At 49.0% G+C, this 17,259-nt stretch overlaps 2 protein-coding genes across 6 annotated transcripts in view; one reads left to right on the top strand and one right to left on the bottom strand.

Annotated features, from left to right (window-relative positions):
• The window catches only part of LOC123776304 (orphan sodium- and chloride-dependent neurotransmitter transporter NTT5), a 30,989-nt gene extending 30,348 nt beyond the window's left edge, over positions 1-641 (bottom strand). The window contains exon 1 of the mRNA XM_087870975.1: positions 574-641. The gene's annotated coding sequence lies outside the window, so the exon portion shown is untranslated. The remainder of the gene's footprint in view (positions 1-573) is intronic.
• Positions 642-11,536: 10,895 nt separating this feature from the next.
• CD37 (CD37 molecule) lies at positions 11,537-17,246 on the top strand. 5 transcript variants are annotated; one of them, XM_045772235.2, is made up of 9 exons: positions 11,537-11,667; positions 12,369-12,443; positions 12,577-12,649; positions 13,525-13,649; positions 13,745-13,819; positions 14,353-14,457; positions 15,148-15,384; positions 15,751-15,834; positions 16,865-17,246. In XM_045772235.2, the coding sequence occupies exons 2-9, from the start codon at positions 12,375-12,377 to the stop codon at positions 16,940-16,942; spliced, it is 846 nt and encodes a 281-aa protein (XP_045628191.1). In that variant the 5' UTR covers positions 11,537-11,667; positions 12,369-12,374; the 3' UTR covers positions 16,943-17,246. The 5 variants fall into 5 exon arrangements, with proteins under 5 accessions (XP_045628191.1, XP_045628190.1, XP_087727104.1 ...); XM_045772234.2 differs by having other exon boundaries at positions 11,603-11,667; positions 12,294-12,443; XM_087870978.1 differs by lacking the exons at positions 11,537-11,667; positions 16,865-17,246 and adding exons at positions 11,826-12,123; positions 16,126-16,847.
• The last annotated feature ends 13 nt before the right edge of the window (positions 17,247-17,259 follow it).

The raw sequence follows: 17,259 nt of genomic DNA on the forward strand, positions 1-17,259 counted from the left end.
TTGCTCAGGGCGTGATCCCGCCGTTATGGGATCGAGCCCCGCATCAGGCACCTCTGCTTGGAGCCTGCTTCTCCCTCTCCCACTCCCCCTGCTTGTGTTCCCTCTCTCTCTGGCTGTCTCTCTGTCAAATAAATAAATAAAATCTTAAAAAAAAAATACAACTTAACAAAACTGATATCAAATGAAATGGGAAATCCGTATAGTCTTATATCTACTAAATAAGTTGAATTCCTTATCAAAACCGTTCCCACAGAGAACATTCCAGGCCCAAATGGTTTCAATTAGTGGATTATAGCAAATATTGGAAAACAACAACCACCACCCACCAACCTTATATAAGTCATTTCCGTAAAGCAGAAGAGGAAACACTTCCCAACCATTTTACAAGTCTACCATAACCCAAAAACCCACACTTGAAGAAGTAAGCAGAAAAGCAGAAATCTTAATTCAATTCGTTCAAAAGTTAACCAAGTTGAGGAAGCCGGAGACATTTACGTTAACAGCTGGCAGCTCACCTAAGCACAAATGTTCACTACTACTAGATATTTTGCCTGCAGCTGAAATGTAACGTACCTCAAGAATAACAAGGAGCTCTTCTGGCTCTCACAATCGCGTGTTGTTAAAACCGATTTCGACTCTTCCTTCTGCTGGGGGGGGGAGGGTAGGAAATATGTATTCATGAAAAATACAGCCACGTTTCTTGAACACATTCCGAAAGGGTCTTCCTTAAAACAAGTTTTCTGGCAAACAGGTAATAAATTTGACCCTTCCGTGAGAGAAGTGAGTTTTGGCAAACGGAGACGCCGCCAACTGGCCCCCTGTGCCACCTACACAGCCCGAGGACCCTCGGCAGACCCTCCGTCCAGGCTGAGCGGCACTGGTGGGCCCCACACGTGACCACCTGCATCACCATTCCCAGCAATCGCTCTCCCAGACCCATGTCCTCGGGGGAGGGGGGGCTCGGGGTCCCCTCGGCGTACCTCCTTCCCTGGAACTGCCACCTCCAGGGAGGAAAGGGGGGAGCCGGGGTCAGATTCGTCAAGGAGCAGGGGAGAACTGTCCCTAACAGGCCGAGGGAAGATGGCGCTGGCCCGGGTTTCCGCTGCCCGGGCGCTTGACCCGCTGGGCCTCCCCGTAGGGCGGGGACCCACGGCCGAGGCCCCAAGTCAGATTCAGACAGCAAAGGGGCCGAAACCAGTTTGTGGGTCCTGGGAGAGACAAAAAGGAGGGGCTCTCGGGCCTATTTGATCCCTCGGCTCCTCGGAGCCCCGGGCATCCAGGGACCCCAGCCTCAAGAGCGACGCCCAGCTTCGCACACCCCGGATCTATGAATTTCCAGGCCACCCTGGAGCTGTCACCCTCTCCCCAGCCTGGAGGCCCCGGGCAATTCCGTGTTCTGCTAGGGGGAAAAAAATGAACCTGAAGAAGCCTCAACTGTTAAGCCTACCGAACAGGCCCCTTCAGGCCTCGTCAGGCCAACTCGAGACTCGCTCCGCGTTCCGCCGCAGAGGCAACCTTTCCCGCCGTCCCTCTGCGCATGCGCTACCGCCTGGGCGCACCCCCCTACTGACCAAGCGGGGGATTCCGCCCCTCTACCCCAATACGCCCTTCTGCATTGCGCATGCGCTCGCACGCCCTCTTCGCCACTTTGTTCTCCGCGCAAGCGCCCTGGCCTGCCTGCCTCCTTACCCCTTTAGACCATTCGCAGAACACCCTTCCACCTGCGAGCGCTGCTAAGGCCAAGCTTTTAGCCGCATCCCTGGGCTGGTGCATGCACTTTGCTTCCACTGCCCCGAATGACGTAGAGATGAGGGTGAGGTGGGAAGCTTGTTCTTCCAGGTCATTTCTCTTGCTTTCAAACTTTTGGTGCTTATTTAAGCTTCCCCTACTACTACCCAGACCTTAAATATGTGTCCAACAAGACAGACATGGACCTTGACTTCAGAGAGCTGAGAAACCTACTGGGATTGCGGCTGTGAATAATAAAGGGTAACCTCACTAAAATTGAGTCTGGAGGCCAGAAAAGGGAACTCTCACACCCTACCACTCTAGTCAATTGTAGATCCAGCAAGAAGAAACATACCTTGCAGGTGGATACTAGTTGCAGAAGGAAAGAGAAAGAGAAAGAGAAAGAGAAAGAGAAAGAGAAAGAGAAGAAAGAAAGAAAGAAAGAAAGAAAGAAAGAAAGAGAAAGAAAAGAAAGAGAAGGGAGGGAGGAAGGAAAGAAAAAGAAAGAAAGAAAGAAAGAAAGAAAGAAAGAAAGAAAGAAAGAAAGAAAGAAAGAAAAGAAAGAAAGAAAGAGGGGAGGAAGGAAGGAGGGAAGGAAGGAAGGGGAAGGGGAGGGAGGGAAGGCAAGGGAGAGAAGGGAAAGGAAGAAAGAAAGGAATGAAAGAAAGTTTTTCTCCTACCCAGCAACACCCCAGTCAATGAGAGACTGTCACAACTCAGCCAGTGAAAATTCACTACACTTCTAACTCCCAGTTTGCTCCAATGGAGATCTGTGTTTACAAAAACCCTCCCAACCCCCCCAACCCCGCCTTTCTGTAAAGAGTAGTTTTCTCCTTTTTTCCTGGACTTTTCTGTGGTTTTGCCATAGCTTGCTTGTCCTGAATTGCAATTCTCTGTTAGTCCTGGAAAATCTTTTTTTGCTGGTAAAATAACTGACAGTTTTCTCTTTAAGGTTAACAGTACTTGATGATCAGAAGTGGGATCCAGAGAAGACACCCTCCCCAACCAACAACTCCAAAGCTGGTGAGCAAACACATCCCAGTACCCACAGAGCCAGTTGAGCTCACTGCTTTCTTGAGGACCCTGGAGTTTGAGGGTAAGTTTTCTCCTGGATTTCAAGCTCCACTCACTGTGTTTTCAGCTCTCTGGGCATTACTTAGAGTCTGTTTTAAGATTTTGTCCTTTCTGAGACTACTTATTTGGACTTTGTTCAGACTCTTGTTTGGAACTAGGCTGTTTCCTATTGCAACCGTGCTGTCTAGGAATTTTTCTCTTTGCTCTAAAGAGAAACCTCTAAGAAATGGGATTCCCAGTCATCCAAATGCTTTGAGGCTGCTCTGCCCCGTCTGGGACCCTGGCTGGTTTTTTTGGCACACTTCTAACTAAATGGACTGACTTGACCAAAAGTATTTTAGAACTCCAATAGCAATTATGGGGAACTTGCGATCTCTCCAGACATGTCTTACTCAAAATTAAATCGGAAAGCTACAGGTCAAAAACACAAGCAAACAAACAAAAACCCCAAAACAAACAAAAGCCTGAATGGGATGCCTATTGTAATTGGTACCTTGAGGCTTACAAATGTTTTCAGGAGTCTAAATTTGCCTCTTTGCAAAATACTATTTCTAAATTAACTGAGGCAAATAAATAATTGAAAGAAGTCAGAATGTCTTCTCACGCCTCTTTTTCCTCCTCCCCCCACCTTTTGTCTCTAGACACTTGGCAGCCACCTTGTGCTCAGGCCCTGCCTCTGGCACCTTTTCCTCTGCGCAGTCCCCACCTCCTCTATACTCACCGCTCCCTGGTTCTAATCTTTTCACGAACTTCCCTTTTCCTCTGAAACTCTCTCCAGCTCTCTCCTCTCCTGAATCTGTGAAAATCTGCCCCTCTAATTTTATTCTTTGCGGGGGGGGGGGGGTTGCAGAGAGAGAGGGAGAGAGAGAATCTCAAGCAGGCTCCTTGCTGGGCATCCCAAGCAGGTCTCAGGGCTCAATTGGTTAAGCATCTGCCTTCGGCTCAGGTCATGATCCCAGGGTCCCTGATCATCGGGGAGTCTGCTTCTCCATCTCCCTCCGTCACTCTCCCTGCTTGTGCTGTCTTTCCCTCTCTCTCTCTCAAATAAATAAAATCATTAGGAAAAAAAAAGAGTCAGACACTTAACCAACTGAGCTACCTAGCCACCCCAAACCTGCCCGTTTTAAAGTTAAGTCTTCTGAGAATCCAAATAAACCCCAAATTTCTTATGTTCCCTGGACTAAGTGAGCCATAGTCAAAGAGTTTCCTAAAATAACTTGTGGCTGCATAATTCCAATCTCTGCCTCTTCCTTCACCTGGCATTCTCTTCTTTCTGTGTCTTCTGTGTGTCTCTTACAATGTAGGACACTTATCATTAAATTTAGGGCTCACTCAGATAATGCAGGTTGATCTCATCTCAAGATCCTTAATTACATGTGAAAAACCCTTTTTTCCAAAATAAGGTCACATTCACAGATTCCAGGACATATCTTTTTTTTTTTTTTTATTCCAGTAGCGGTAACATACAGTGCTTTATTAGTTTCAGGTGTACAATATAGTGATTCAGCAATTGTATACATTACTCAGTGCTCATCGTAAGTGTACTCTTAATCCCCCTCACCTATTTCACACATCCTCCCACCCACCTACCCTCTGGTAACCATCAGTTTGTTTTCTATAGTTAAGAGTCTGTTTTTAGGCCACCTGGGTCGCTCAGTCAGTTAAGTGTCTGCCTTCGGCTCGGGTCATGTCCCAGGTTCCTGGAATTGAGCCCCACGTTGGGCACCCTACTCAGCGAGGAGTCTGCTTCTTCCTCTGCCCCTCACCCTACTATCGTGCTCTCTCTCTCTTTCTTTCTCTCAAATAAATAAATAGAATCTTTAAAAAAAAAAAAAAGAGTCTGTTTTTAGGGGCGCCTGGGTGGCTCAGTCGATTAAGCATCTGCCTTTGGCTCAGGTCATGATCCTGGGGTCCTGGGATCAAGCCCCGCATCATACTCCCTGCTCAGTGGGGAGCCTGCTTCTCCCTCTGCCTGCCATTCCCCCTACTTGTGCGCACTCTCTCACTCTCTCTGACAAATAAATAAATAAAATCTTTTTTTTTTTTAAAGTCTGTCTCTTTTCCTCTTTGTCTCTTTTGGTTCTTAAATTCCACATATGAGTGAAATCATATGGTATTTGCCTGTTTCTGGCTTAATTCACTTAGCATTATATGCTCTAGCTCCATCCATGTTGCAAAGGGCAAATTCCATTCTTTTTTTTTTAAAAGATTTTATTTATTTATTCGACAGAGATAGAGACAGCCAGCGAGAGAGGGAACACAAGCAGGGGGAGTAGGAGAGGAAGAAGCAGGCTCATAGCAGAAGAGCCTGATGTGGGGCTCGATCCCATAACGCCAGGATCACGCCCTGAGCCGAAGGCAGACGCTCAACCGCTGTGCCACCCAGGCACCCCGGCAAATTCCATTCTTTTTTATGGCTGAGTAATATTCTATTATATATCACATCTTCTTTATCCATTCATCTACCAATGGACACTTGGGCTGCTTCCATAATTTGGCTATTATAAATAACGCTACAATACACATAGTGGTGCATATATCTCTTTGAATTAGTGTTTTAGTATTCTTTGGGTAAATACCTAGTAGTGGAATTACTGGATCATGTGTACTTTTTTTCTTTTTTTGAGGAACCTCCATACTGTTATCCACAGTGGCTGCACAAGTTTGCATTTCCACCAACAGTGCATGAGGGTTCCTTTTTCTCCACATCCTCATCAACACTTGTTGTTTCTCGTGTTTTTGATTTTAGCCATTCTGACAGGTGTGAAGTAATGTGTCACTGTGGTTTTGATTTGCATTTCCCTGATGATTAGTGATGTTGAGCATCTTTTCATGTGTCTGTTGGCCATCTGTATGTCTTTTTTGGAGAAATGTCTGTTCATGTCTTCTGCCCATTTTTTAATTGGATTATTTTTTTGGTTTTGAGTTGTATAAGTTCTTTATATATTTTGGATACTAACCCTCTATTGGGTATATCATTTGCAAATACCTTCTCCCATTCAGTAGGTTATCTTTTAGTTTTGTTAATTGTCTCCTTTGCTGTGCAGAAGCTTTTTATTTTGATGTAGTACCAATAGTCTATTTTTGCTTTTGTTTCCCTTGCCTCAGGAGATGTATCTAGAAAAATATTGCTACGGCCAATGTCAGAGAAATTACTTCCTGTGCTCTCTTCTAGGATTTTTATGGTTTCAGAAATCACATTTAGGTCTTCAATCCATTTTGAGTTTATTTTTGTGTATGGTATGAGAAAGCAGTCCAGATTTTCCAACACCATTTGTCTTTTTCCCACTGTATATTCTTGCCTCCTCTGTCAAAGATTAATTGACCATATAATCATGGGTTTATTTCTGGGCTCCTTATTCTTTTTTCTTTTTTTTAGATTGATTGATTGATTGATTGATTGATTTGCAAGAGAGTGATCATGAGTGAGGGGAAGGGCAGAAGGGGAGGGAGAGAATCCCAAGCAGACTCTGCACTGACCACAGAGCCCAATGCAGGGCTCAATCTCACAACCCTGAGATCATGACCTGAGCCAAAACCAAGAGTTGGATGCTTAACCGACTGAGCCACCCAGGTGCCCCATGGGCTCTCTATTCTGTTCCATGGATCTATGTGTCTATTTTTGTGCCACTACTGTACTGTTTTGATTACTACAGGTTTGTAGTGTAGTTGAGCTCTGGGCTTTTGATACTCCTTTTTTGAGATTGCTTTGGCATGGACATATCTTTTGCAGGGAGAAGGGCAGGGTATCACCATTCAACGTACTACAATCAGTATAGAAGCAATTGTAATTATTTGTGTGGAAAATGATGAGAGCCTGGATTAGGATGGTGGCCTTGGAGACAAGTGGGTGGATTTGAAATGTATATTAGTAGTAGAGCATAGAGAACTTAATGATGGCTTAGAAGAGGAGCTCAGGGATGAGGGATGGTGAATCAGTATCCTAATGGAGATTGGATTTAGGGCTATATAAACCAGGTCTGGGTTTCAAAAGACCTCTCAGGCTATGTAGGGAATGGACTGGAGGGGAAAGACTAAGACCAGGGAGGAGCCTGAGGTTTGGGTCCAGGAGGGAGAGCACAAGTCCTGAGCCAGCCCAAGCAATGAGAACAGAGAGAAGTGGAGAGAGTAGACAATCAAGAGGCAGAAAGGATTGGATTAGGGAATGATGGGCTCTATGGGAAATAATGAGGGAATAAAGGCATCCACCCAGGGGTTGGCCCACCAGGGAAGAAAGAATCTGTGAACTTGAAGACAGATTGCTTGATATGATCCAGTCAGAGGAGAAAGAAAGAAATAAGAATGAAAAAGAGTGGATTCAGTTTGTTAGCATTTCATTGAAGATTTTTGCATCTGTGTTCTAACATTACACCTCAAGGAACTAGAAAAAGAAGAACAGGGGCACCTGGGTGGCTCAGTCAGTTAAGTGTCTGCCTCCGGCTCAGATCATGATCCCGGGGTCCTGGGATCAAGCCCCACATGGGGCTCCCTGCTCAGCTGGGAACCTGCTTCTCCCTCTCCCTCTGCTGCTCTCCCTGCTTGCGCGCTCTCTCTCTCTCTCTCTCTCAAATAAATAAATAAAATCTTAAAAAAAAAAGAACAAAAGAACAAACTAAGCCCCAAGTTAGCATAAAGAAGGAAATAATAGTGATTAGAGCAGAAATAAATGAAATAGAGACTAGAAAGACAAAAAGATCAATGAAACTAAGAATTGGTTTTTTGAAAAAGTTAAACAAAATTGGAAAATCTTTAGCTAGACTAAGGAAAAAAGATAAATGACTCAAATTAATAAAATTATAAATAAAAGAGGAGACATAATAACTGACACCCCAGAAATGCAAATGGAAATACAAACTATAAAAGACAAGTATGAGAGGTGCCTGGGTGGTGCAGTTGGTTAAGCATCTGACTCTTGGTTTCAGGTCAGGTAATGATCTCAGGGTCATGAGATCGAGCCCCACATCAGGTTCTATGCTCAGGATGGAGTCTGCTTGGAATCTAGCTCTCTGCCCCTCCCCCCTCTCCCTCTCTAAAAAATAAATAAATCTTATTTTAAAAAACTACTGTGAACAATTAAATGCCGATAAATTAGGTAACTTAGAAGAAATGGATACATTCCTAGAAATATACATTTTACCAAGACTGAATCATGAAGTAAATCTGAACAGACCAATAATGAACAAGGAGATTGATGTATAATCAAAAATCTCCCAACAAGTAAAAGCCCAGGACCAGGTGGCTTTATGGGTGACTTCTACCAAACATTCAAAGAAGAATTTCTATCAATCGTTCTCAAATTCTTCACAAAAAATTGAAGAAGAAGGAATATTTCAAAACTCATTTTACAAAGCCAGCTTTACCCTAATACCAAAAAGAGAAAACACGGCAAGAAAATTGTAGACCACTATCCCTGATGAACATAGATGCAAAAATCCTCAACAAAATACTAGCTAACTGTGGGCACCCGGGTGGCTCAGTTGGTTAAGCATCTGACTCTCGATTTTGGCTCAAGTCATGATCTCAGGGTTGTGAGATCGACCCCCGAGTTAGGCTCTGTGCCAGGCATGGAACCTGCTTAAGATTCTCTCTCCCTCTCCTTCTGCCCCTCCCCCCTTTCCCTCTCAAATAAATAAATAAATAAATAAATAAATAAATAAATAATATATAAAATATTTATGTGTGTGTATATATACATATATTATACATATAAACATATATATGTATAAAATACTAGCAAACTAGGGGCGCCTGGGTGGCACAGCGGTTAAGCATCTGCCTTCGGCTCAGGGCGTGATCCCGGCGTTATGGGATCGAGCCCCATATCAGGCTCCTCTGCTATGAGCCTGCTTCTTCCTCTCCCACTCCCCCTGCTTGTGTTCCCTCTCTCGCTGGCTGTCTCTATCTCTGTCGAATAAATAAATAAAATCTTAAAAAAAAAAAAACTAGCAAACTAAATTCAACAGCACATTAAAAGGCTCATACACCATGATCAAGTGGGATTTATTACTGGGATGCAACATACATGTGGTTCAACATAAGTAAATCAACACCAGTGATGTACCACATTAACAGAATGAAAGAAAAGTATCACATGATCATTTCAATAGATGTAGAAAAAGAATTTGAAAAAATTCAACATCCTTTTGTGATAAAAATCCTCAACAAAGGAGACATAAAAAGAATGTACCTCAACATAATAAAGGCCATATGTGACAAGCCCACAGCTAACATCATACTCAATGGTGAAAAGTTAAAAACTTTGCCTCTAAGATCAGAAACAATACAAAAATACCCACTCTGTCAAACAAAAGAGCTTCTGCAGAGGAAAAGAAACAATAAATTGAAAGGCAATCTTTTCAATGGAGAATGGGAGAAAATATTTACAAATCATCTATCTGACAAGAGGTTGATATCCAAAATATATAAAGAACTACAACTCAACAGCAGAAAAGCAAACAATGCAGTTTAAGAAGGTGCAGGGGTGGCTCGGTTGGTTAAACATCTAACTCTTGATTTCAGCTCAGATCATGATCTCAGGGTCGTGGGATCAAACCCCACATTGGGCTTCACGCTCAGCAAGGAGTCTGCTTGTCCCTCTCCCTCTGTTCCCCCTGTCTCTCTCTCAAATAAATAAATAAAGTCTTTTTTAAAAATGTGCAAAGGAGGGGAGCCTGGGTGGCGCAGTCATTAGGTGTCTGCCTTCAGCTCAGGGCATGATCCCAGGGTCCTGGGATCGAGCCCCGCATCGCGCTCCCTGCTCCGCTGGGAGCCTGCTTCTTCCTCTCCCACTCCCCCTGCTTGTGTTCCCTCTCTCGCTGGCTGCCTCTCTCTCTGTCAAATAAATAAATAAAATCTTTTAAAAAAAATGTGCAAAGGACCTGAGCAGACATTTTCCCAAAGACATGCAAATAGCCAACAGATACATGAAAAGATGCTCAACATCATTCATCATCAGGAAAATGCAAACCAAAACCTGTGAGATATCACCACACACTTGTGAGGATGGCTATTATCAGAAAAAATAAGAGATACCAAGTGTTCCGGAGGATATGGAGAATAGAGAATCATTGTGCACAATTGTGGGAATGTACACTGGTATAGCTACTATGGAAAACACTATGGAGGGTCCTCAATAAATTAAAAACATAACTATTATATGATCCAGCAATCACACTCATGGGTATTATTCAAAGGAAATCAATATCTTGAAGAGCTACCTGCACACTCATGTTCATTGCAGCATTATTCACAATAACCAAGATATAGAAAGCTTAGGGGCGCCTGGGTGGCACAGTGGTTGGGCGTCTGCCTTTGGCTCAGGGCGTGATCCCGGCATTATGGGATCGAGCCCCACATCAGGCTCTTCTGCTATGAGCCTGCTTCTTCCTCTCCCACTCCCCCTGCTTGTGTTCCCTCTCTCGCTGGCTGTCTCTATCTCTGTCGAATAAATAAATAAAATCTTTAAAAAAAAAAGATATAGAAAGCTTAACATCCTTTAACAGATGAATGGATCAAAAAAATGTGAGAGAGATATACATATATAAATATATATATATAGGAATATTATTCAGCCATGAAAAAGAAGGAAATCCTCCCATTTGCACCATGAATGAAACTGGAGGGCATTGTACTAAGTGAAATTAGCCAGACACACAAAGACAAATACTGCACAGTATCATTTAAATGTGGAATCTCAAAAGAAAAAAAAAGCCAATTTCATAGAAACAGAATAGAATGGTGGCTATCGGGCTGGGGCGTGGGGGAAATGGGGAGGTGTGGGCCAAAGGGCACAGACTTTTAGTTAAAAGAGGAATACATTCTGAGGATCTAATGTATAGCATGGTGACTACAGTTAATAATTCAGTATTGCGTACTAGAAAATTGCTGAGAATATCTATTAAGGTTTCTCACCACCAAAAGAAGAAAAAAGTTAACTATGTGCGATGGTGAATGTGTTGTCTTGAGCTTGGTAATCATTCCACAGTGTATAGATATATCAAATCATCATGCTGGATGCCTGGGTGGCTCAGTAGTTTAAGCATCTGCCTTCAGCTCAGGTCATGATCCCAGGGTCCTGGGATTGAGCCCCAGGTCAGGCCTCCTGCTCAGCAGGGAGCCTGCTTCTCCCTCTGCCTGCCGCTCCCCCCTGCTTGTGCTCTCTCAGTCTTTGACAAATAAATAAAATCTTTTAAAAAAATCATCATGTTGTACACTAGAAATATATACAATTATAATTGTCAATTATTCCTCAAGAACATTGGAAAGAGAAAAAGAGAAAGTCCAGAGCCAAAAATCAGGATACTGTTAATATGAATTGATTTTTGATAATATTAATAAGAAAATAAATTGCATTTGGAGGTTTAAAAAAAAAAACAGTGGATGAGATCTCTCAGAAAGAGAGAGTGCTGGGTCTCTAGGAGGCGCCGGTTTGCCAGGGCCTGGGCGGATGTCAGGATGATAGGAACATCCCCAAACCTGGAAATCTGACTTGACGAGAGTGGGGACCGTGGGGCAGCAGGAGAGACTCAGAGGCTGCTGGGTGTGCAGCTCAGGTCTGGAGACAGCCAAGCGCTGCAGACCTAGCTCTAACTGCCAAGGTCCCGGGTTCAATCCTGACTCCTCCCCAGCCTCCCCTTCTTGGGGCCCCAGCGCAGATGCAGGAAGTACTGCTTGAGGCTCAGCTTCCTCTCCGGTGTTTTGGCACTGCCCAGCCACCCCCCTCACTCCCAGGGACCTTCCCACTTGGGGCACTGCAGCACTTTCACTTCCCCCAGGTGCCCAACCCCTGCCCCAGCATATGGGAGCACCGTGGTCTACACTTGTTGCTAAGAACAGGATGCAGACTCAGAGAGGGGCCGTGACAAGGTGCGGGGCGGGAGGGGGGGGGGGGTTCGGAGGCGGGGTGTGGGGAGGGCATAAGCAGAGAAAGGTCCGGCATGCAGAGAGAAGGGGCCAGAAACCCACAGATAGATGCAGGGGGTTGGGGGGGGGGGAGGCAGGGATGGACAGAGACCCAGAGAGAAGACAGAGACCCAGAGAGAAGACAGAGACCCAGAGAGAAGGGAACAGAGACCCAGACAAGGGAGGACAAGAGGAAGAGGGGACAGAGATGGATGCAGAGATGGCAGACCTTAGCAGGCAGTGAGGTCAGAGTGTCTGTGAGGTCGGCTGCTGTCCAGGGCTGGCCTGGGGCCCTGGTGCCCAGAGTGGGTGGGTGTGAGGAGCTCAGGAGTCCCTTTGGGTCCCCCAGCCTGAGCCATGGAGACCTGGGAGGGAATACCCAGTGTGTCCTTGGTGCCCACAAATTCCAAGGCCCCTCAGGTACTGCTGTGTGTCCCAGTGGGGCCGGTGAGGGAGACAGGGGGGTGGGGGGGGGGGTGGCAGAGACAGACAAGTAGGCCACCTTGCCTGTAGAGAGAGGGGGTGGGGCTTCACCCCGGGAACTTCCTCTTTCTCTGTGTTCTTCCTCTCTCCCTCTCTGTCTCTCACAGCCTCTTTCTGCCTGTCCCCTCCGGGGCCAACACCTCTTCTGTTCTGTCCCTCCCACTGGCTGCTCTCCCCTCTAGGCGAAGATGTCGGCCCAGGACAGCTGCCTCAGCCTCATCAAGTACCTCCTCTTCGTTTTCAACCTCTTCTTCTTCGTGAGTTGCCACATGGGTGCCCAGTCCAGGCCCTGGCCCCAGCCCCTGCCCCTGCCGCAACTACCTGACCTGATATGTTCCCCCCACCCCCCTTGCCTTTGTCCACCGCCATATTCCCATCTCCTCTCACCAGGTCCTAGGCAGCCTTATTTTCTGCTTTGGCATCTGGATACTCATTGACAAGACCAGCTTCGTGTCCTTTGTAGGTGAGGGGGCTAGGGCCATTGGGGAGGGCCTCCCGGAGCAAGTGTGACCTGGCCTGCCCCTGAGTGACCTCCCGGGGTCTCCCTTGTCCCAAGCTCTGCTTCACAGCCTGCTGCTGCTCTTAGCCTCAGGGTCTTCCTCTGGCAAATGAGTTGTGCATATGAATGATAATAAAAATGGTAATAGCCATTTCTCAGGCACTTCCTACGCGGTAGATCTCATGCAGATGCTTATCAGATCCTCCCACAAACCTTCCCCTCTCTTGAGGTTCAGAGAGGGGATGTCACTTACTGGATGTCACACAGCAAGGAAGTAGAAAAGCAGATAGAACACGAATAATAGTAGGAAAGTAATAATGGAATAATAGTCAAGATCCTAATGGCTCATATTTAATAAGTGTTTGCCCTGTATTGAGGACTGCGTTGAACACATGCCTCCCATGTGTCCCTTAAAATAACCCTAGGGAATAAGTATCACCTTCCCCTAGCACTCAGGGAGATTTTAGTGACTGATCCAATGCCACGGATCAAGTGATGGGACTGAAACTATTGGGGGTGAGAAGAAGCAGAAGGAGGAAAGAGACTGAGACCAAGAGGGAAAAACCGTGACCAGGGAGAAAGGGGGACAGAGATCCAGAGAGAAAACAGACAGAGAGGGGGATGGGGGAACAGTGACTCAGAAGGGACAGAGTCCCAGAGAGAGGGAGAGAGAGAATCCCAGGAGAGGAACAGAGACTCAACATGTGGCAGGGTCAGACACCCAGCAAAAGAGGGCCCCCAGAATACTGCTCCCCAGTTGAGTGGCTGTGTGGGTGGAGAATGGGGCTCCCCGGAGCTGTGTGCATGAGCCCAACGTCACTGCCTCTCACCTCCCCCAGGCTTGTCCTTCATGCCCCTGCAGATCTGGTCCAAGGCCCTGGCCATCTCCGGAATTCTCACCATGGGCCTTGCCCTCCTGGGCTGTGTGGGGGCCCTGAAGGAGCTTCGCTGCCTCCTGGGCCTGGTGAGTGCCCTGTCCACATCCCCCCTCAAATAGAGCCCTGGCAGCTCTGCATCCTGGGAGGGGGCTCAGTCTGACCTCTCAACTCTGCCCCCCAGTATTTTGGGATACTGCTGCTCCTGTTTGCCACACAGATCACACTGGGAATCCTCATCTCCACTCAGCGGATGCGGGTGAGCATGGCTTCCTCTCCCCACACTGCCCCCAACTGTATGGAGGGGGCTGGGAAAAGACAGAAGCAAAAGCAGACACAGGCTGACATGGACAAAAGGAAATAACGTGCCAGGCCGAGGAGGATGGAGAGAGACAGGGACACAGAAACAGACACACAGGAAGATAGAGACAAGGATAGTCAAAGGAAGACCACGACACGGATGGAGGAAAACAGACATAGCAAGGGGGACGGAGATCCAAAGGGAAACAGACAGAAAAAACAGGTGGAGAAACAGGAGGCTCCGAGAGCGAGCGAGAGAGACCTAATGAGAGAGCGTGGGAGATAGCTGGGGGAACAGAAGACAGACGATAGAACCAGGCAGAGATTTTGAGGAACAGAGACATAACTAGCCATTCAGTGAGAAATCGAGAGCCCCTTCAAGCCACTCGGGGAACCCTTGGGACTGAGAAAGCCCGGGAGTGGCTAGGTTGGGTAGGGGTGAATGGGGGTGGGGAAGCGGGTGGCAATCCAGCCTCACTCTCCGCCTCTTAGCTGGAGCGGAGGGTGAAGGACATCGTGATGGAGACGATCCAAAACTACCGCTCGCGGCCGGAGGAGTCGGCGGCGGAGGAGAGCTGGGACTACGTGCAGTTCCAGGTGCGTGAGGCCCCCACCCACGCGGACGCGCATCCCTCCCTCTAGCTCTGGGACTCTGACGTAGCTCTGACCCCTGCCCCGAGCAGACTCCGCCCGGACGGAGCAGGGGCCCCCAGCTGCAGGACCCCAAGGTAACCCTACCCCACCCCACCCCACCCCCAACTCCTGCCAGCCCTACGTGGCCCCACCCCGAGAAGATAAAGTAACCAACTCCACTGTGGCCGTTTCCCCCCAGGTCCCAGACCCTGGAGAGGCTGTGCTCTCTGCCCCGACAAAACTTCCCCCTCAGCCCCAAGGCCCTAGCGTGACCCCAGTCCCTAATCCGTGGTGACGCTGGCCCTCACGGGACCCGGCCCACGTGAGACTCCATTCGCTGGTCATTCACGTGGCCCTGCCCTCCCATCCACCTGTCCCCTACTTGAGGCTGAATTGCACTGCACACACAGTCTACGGTCCGCAGTGTGATTCTGCAGCTTCCCCCCCCCAGCCCCAGGTGGCCTGTGATTTGTCTCTCCCAACCCCATGTTCCCCTAATGTCCCCAAGCCTAGCCCGCCGTCCCCCACCCTGCGCCCACTCCTTAGCCCTCTACTCCGCAACACGACCTCATACACATCATCCAGTCCCCTGAACCCCCAAATCATCTTGAATCCCTCCAATCCCCGTCCCTCTGAATCTCGTCCCTCTTCCAGCTGCGCTGCTGCGGCTGGAACTCTCCTCGAGACTGGTTCAATATCCCCAGCCTCATCAGCAACGAGTCGGAGGTGCATCGCGTGCCCTGCTCCTGCTATAATTCATCGGCGACCAATGACTCCGCCGTCTTCGAGAAGCTCTCCTTCCCCCAGTTCAGCCGGCTGGGACCACTGGCGCGGCCCCGGCACAGTACAGACCTTTGCGTGGTTTCTGAAAACAGCAATATCTACAGCGAGGTGGGGAGGGTTTGGAGCCCGCTAGTAAGGGGGAAGGCCCTGTGAGGTAGAGGTTTGCTCCCCAGGAGGCGGAGCCGCAGGACATGGGCGGCGTCTGCAGGCTGGGGCTACTAGAAAGCGGTACACGAGGAGGGGTGGGGCCCCTTAGAAGGGGCGTGGTTTTTAGGGGCGGGGCCTAAAAGAAAAGGCCTGACTGAAAGGAGGCTGGGACCCGGAGAGGTGGAGAGACTAGAGAAGCCTACTAACTAGGGATGCGGGGCGGTGCCTGAAAGAGGGGTGAGGGCTGGGCTGAGGAGAACAGCGGGCACGGGCTTGAAGGCGAATTCCAGAAAGAACCCTACTTTTAACCTTTCCCCACATCCCCAGGGCTGCGCGCGGAGCCTCCAGAAGTGGTTGCACAACAACCTCATCTCCATAGTAGGCATTTGTCTCGGCGTCGGTCTACTTGAGGTAATTTGGTCCCGCCCCCACTCGCGATTGGCCATACAATCCCTAGATGGCCCCGCGCCAAGCTGCGCGTCCTCCCATTATCTGGGAAAGGTGCGTGAGTGTTAGAGCGTCAGCCAATCCGGGCTCTCCTGCCTCTCCACTTGGCACGAAGGAGGCCTACCCTCTGCGAGCCCTGATTGGTCGCACTCAGGAAGTAGGCGTTCCCTCCCGCCCTCGCGAAGTTCCCATTGGTCCTCCTTGGCGTTCCAGCCCCCTGCTCTTAGCCGCAATATCCCTCCCCTTTCCCTGCAGGTGAGTGTAGCGGGGCTGAGCCTGCTACTACTGCGCAGGGCGCTCCGCCGGGAACGCCGGTTGCAGGTGCCTGGCGCCTATGGTTCGAGCCCCGGGCCTGGCCCGAGTGCTGATGGCGGCGGCGGGCGCTGTGGTGTACTGAGCAGCAGCGGGCGTAGCGGCGGTCTGTGGGGTGGCTGGGGCATGGCGGATGCCTGTCCCAACTGGGGGGACAAGGCCCCACAGGGCAAGCTGCCCATGGCCCTGGGGTCCTGGCCGCTTTGGGATCAAGACGAGGAACAACCTGAGACCGGGAGCGCGGGCGAGGAGGTGGAGGTCGAGGTGGAACTAGCGGCCGAGGCAGAGAGGGAGACAGATGAGCCTCCGGAATAAAGTACCCTGGGCTAGCTCCGGATCTCACTCCTTCCCAGACTCTAAACCTGCGCTAGACGCAGCTGGATACGCCCCCCCCCATTCCCCTTCTCTCCATCCTCCCCCACCCCACCCCGCATCTTTGGTAGCCTACCCTAAGCCCCCAAATTCCCATCCCTGACCCCATCTTTCACAACCTGGCCGAGCTCCCCCTCCAGCCCCACCCTTCTCCGCCCCTCCCATGACCCCATCCCGCCAAACTTCGGCGCTTAATTTTCTTCCCCTGGAACCACCCCTTTTTTCTCCTTCGGAACCCCCACCATCCCTACCCCAATCCCCCTCGCCGTTACCCTGTGGACCTCTCTGACCAGGTCTCCTTTCTCTATAGCTCAGCTTCATGACGCTCTCGATATTCCTGTGCAGAAACCTGGACCAAGTCTACGACCGGCTCGCTCGGTACCGCTAGGCCCCGGTCCCTTCCCAAAGCCCCGCCCTGATCCCTTCAAGTGCCCTAGGGGCTTCCCTGTGGTCTGTAAATATTTGTTCAATCCCCAGTTCGCCCCAACCACTGAGTCCTCCACCTCCTCATTTCCCCGGGGGACCCAGATGTCTGCCTGCCCAGCTGCTGTCACCTCTCCCGCGGGACCTGGGGCTTCCGGCCACCAGCTTCCTGCCCCCAAAGATACCTCATTTCCTTGCCTTCGGCTTACCACCTCCCACAGGATTATTTTCACCGAAACCCCAAATAAATCCCCTGCGTTTTGGTAAAATAGTTTTATCCTC

This window comes from Ursus americanus, chromosome 21, assembly GCF_024610735.1.
Source record: "Ursus americanus isolate L20-20 chromosome 21, mUrsAme1.1.p, whole genome shotgun sequence".
Classification (NCBI taxonomy): domain Eukaryota; kingdom Metazoa; phylum Chordata; class Mammalia; order Carnivora; family Ursidae; genus Ursus; species Ursus americanus.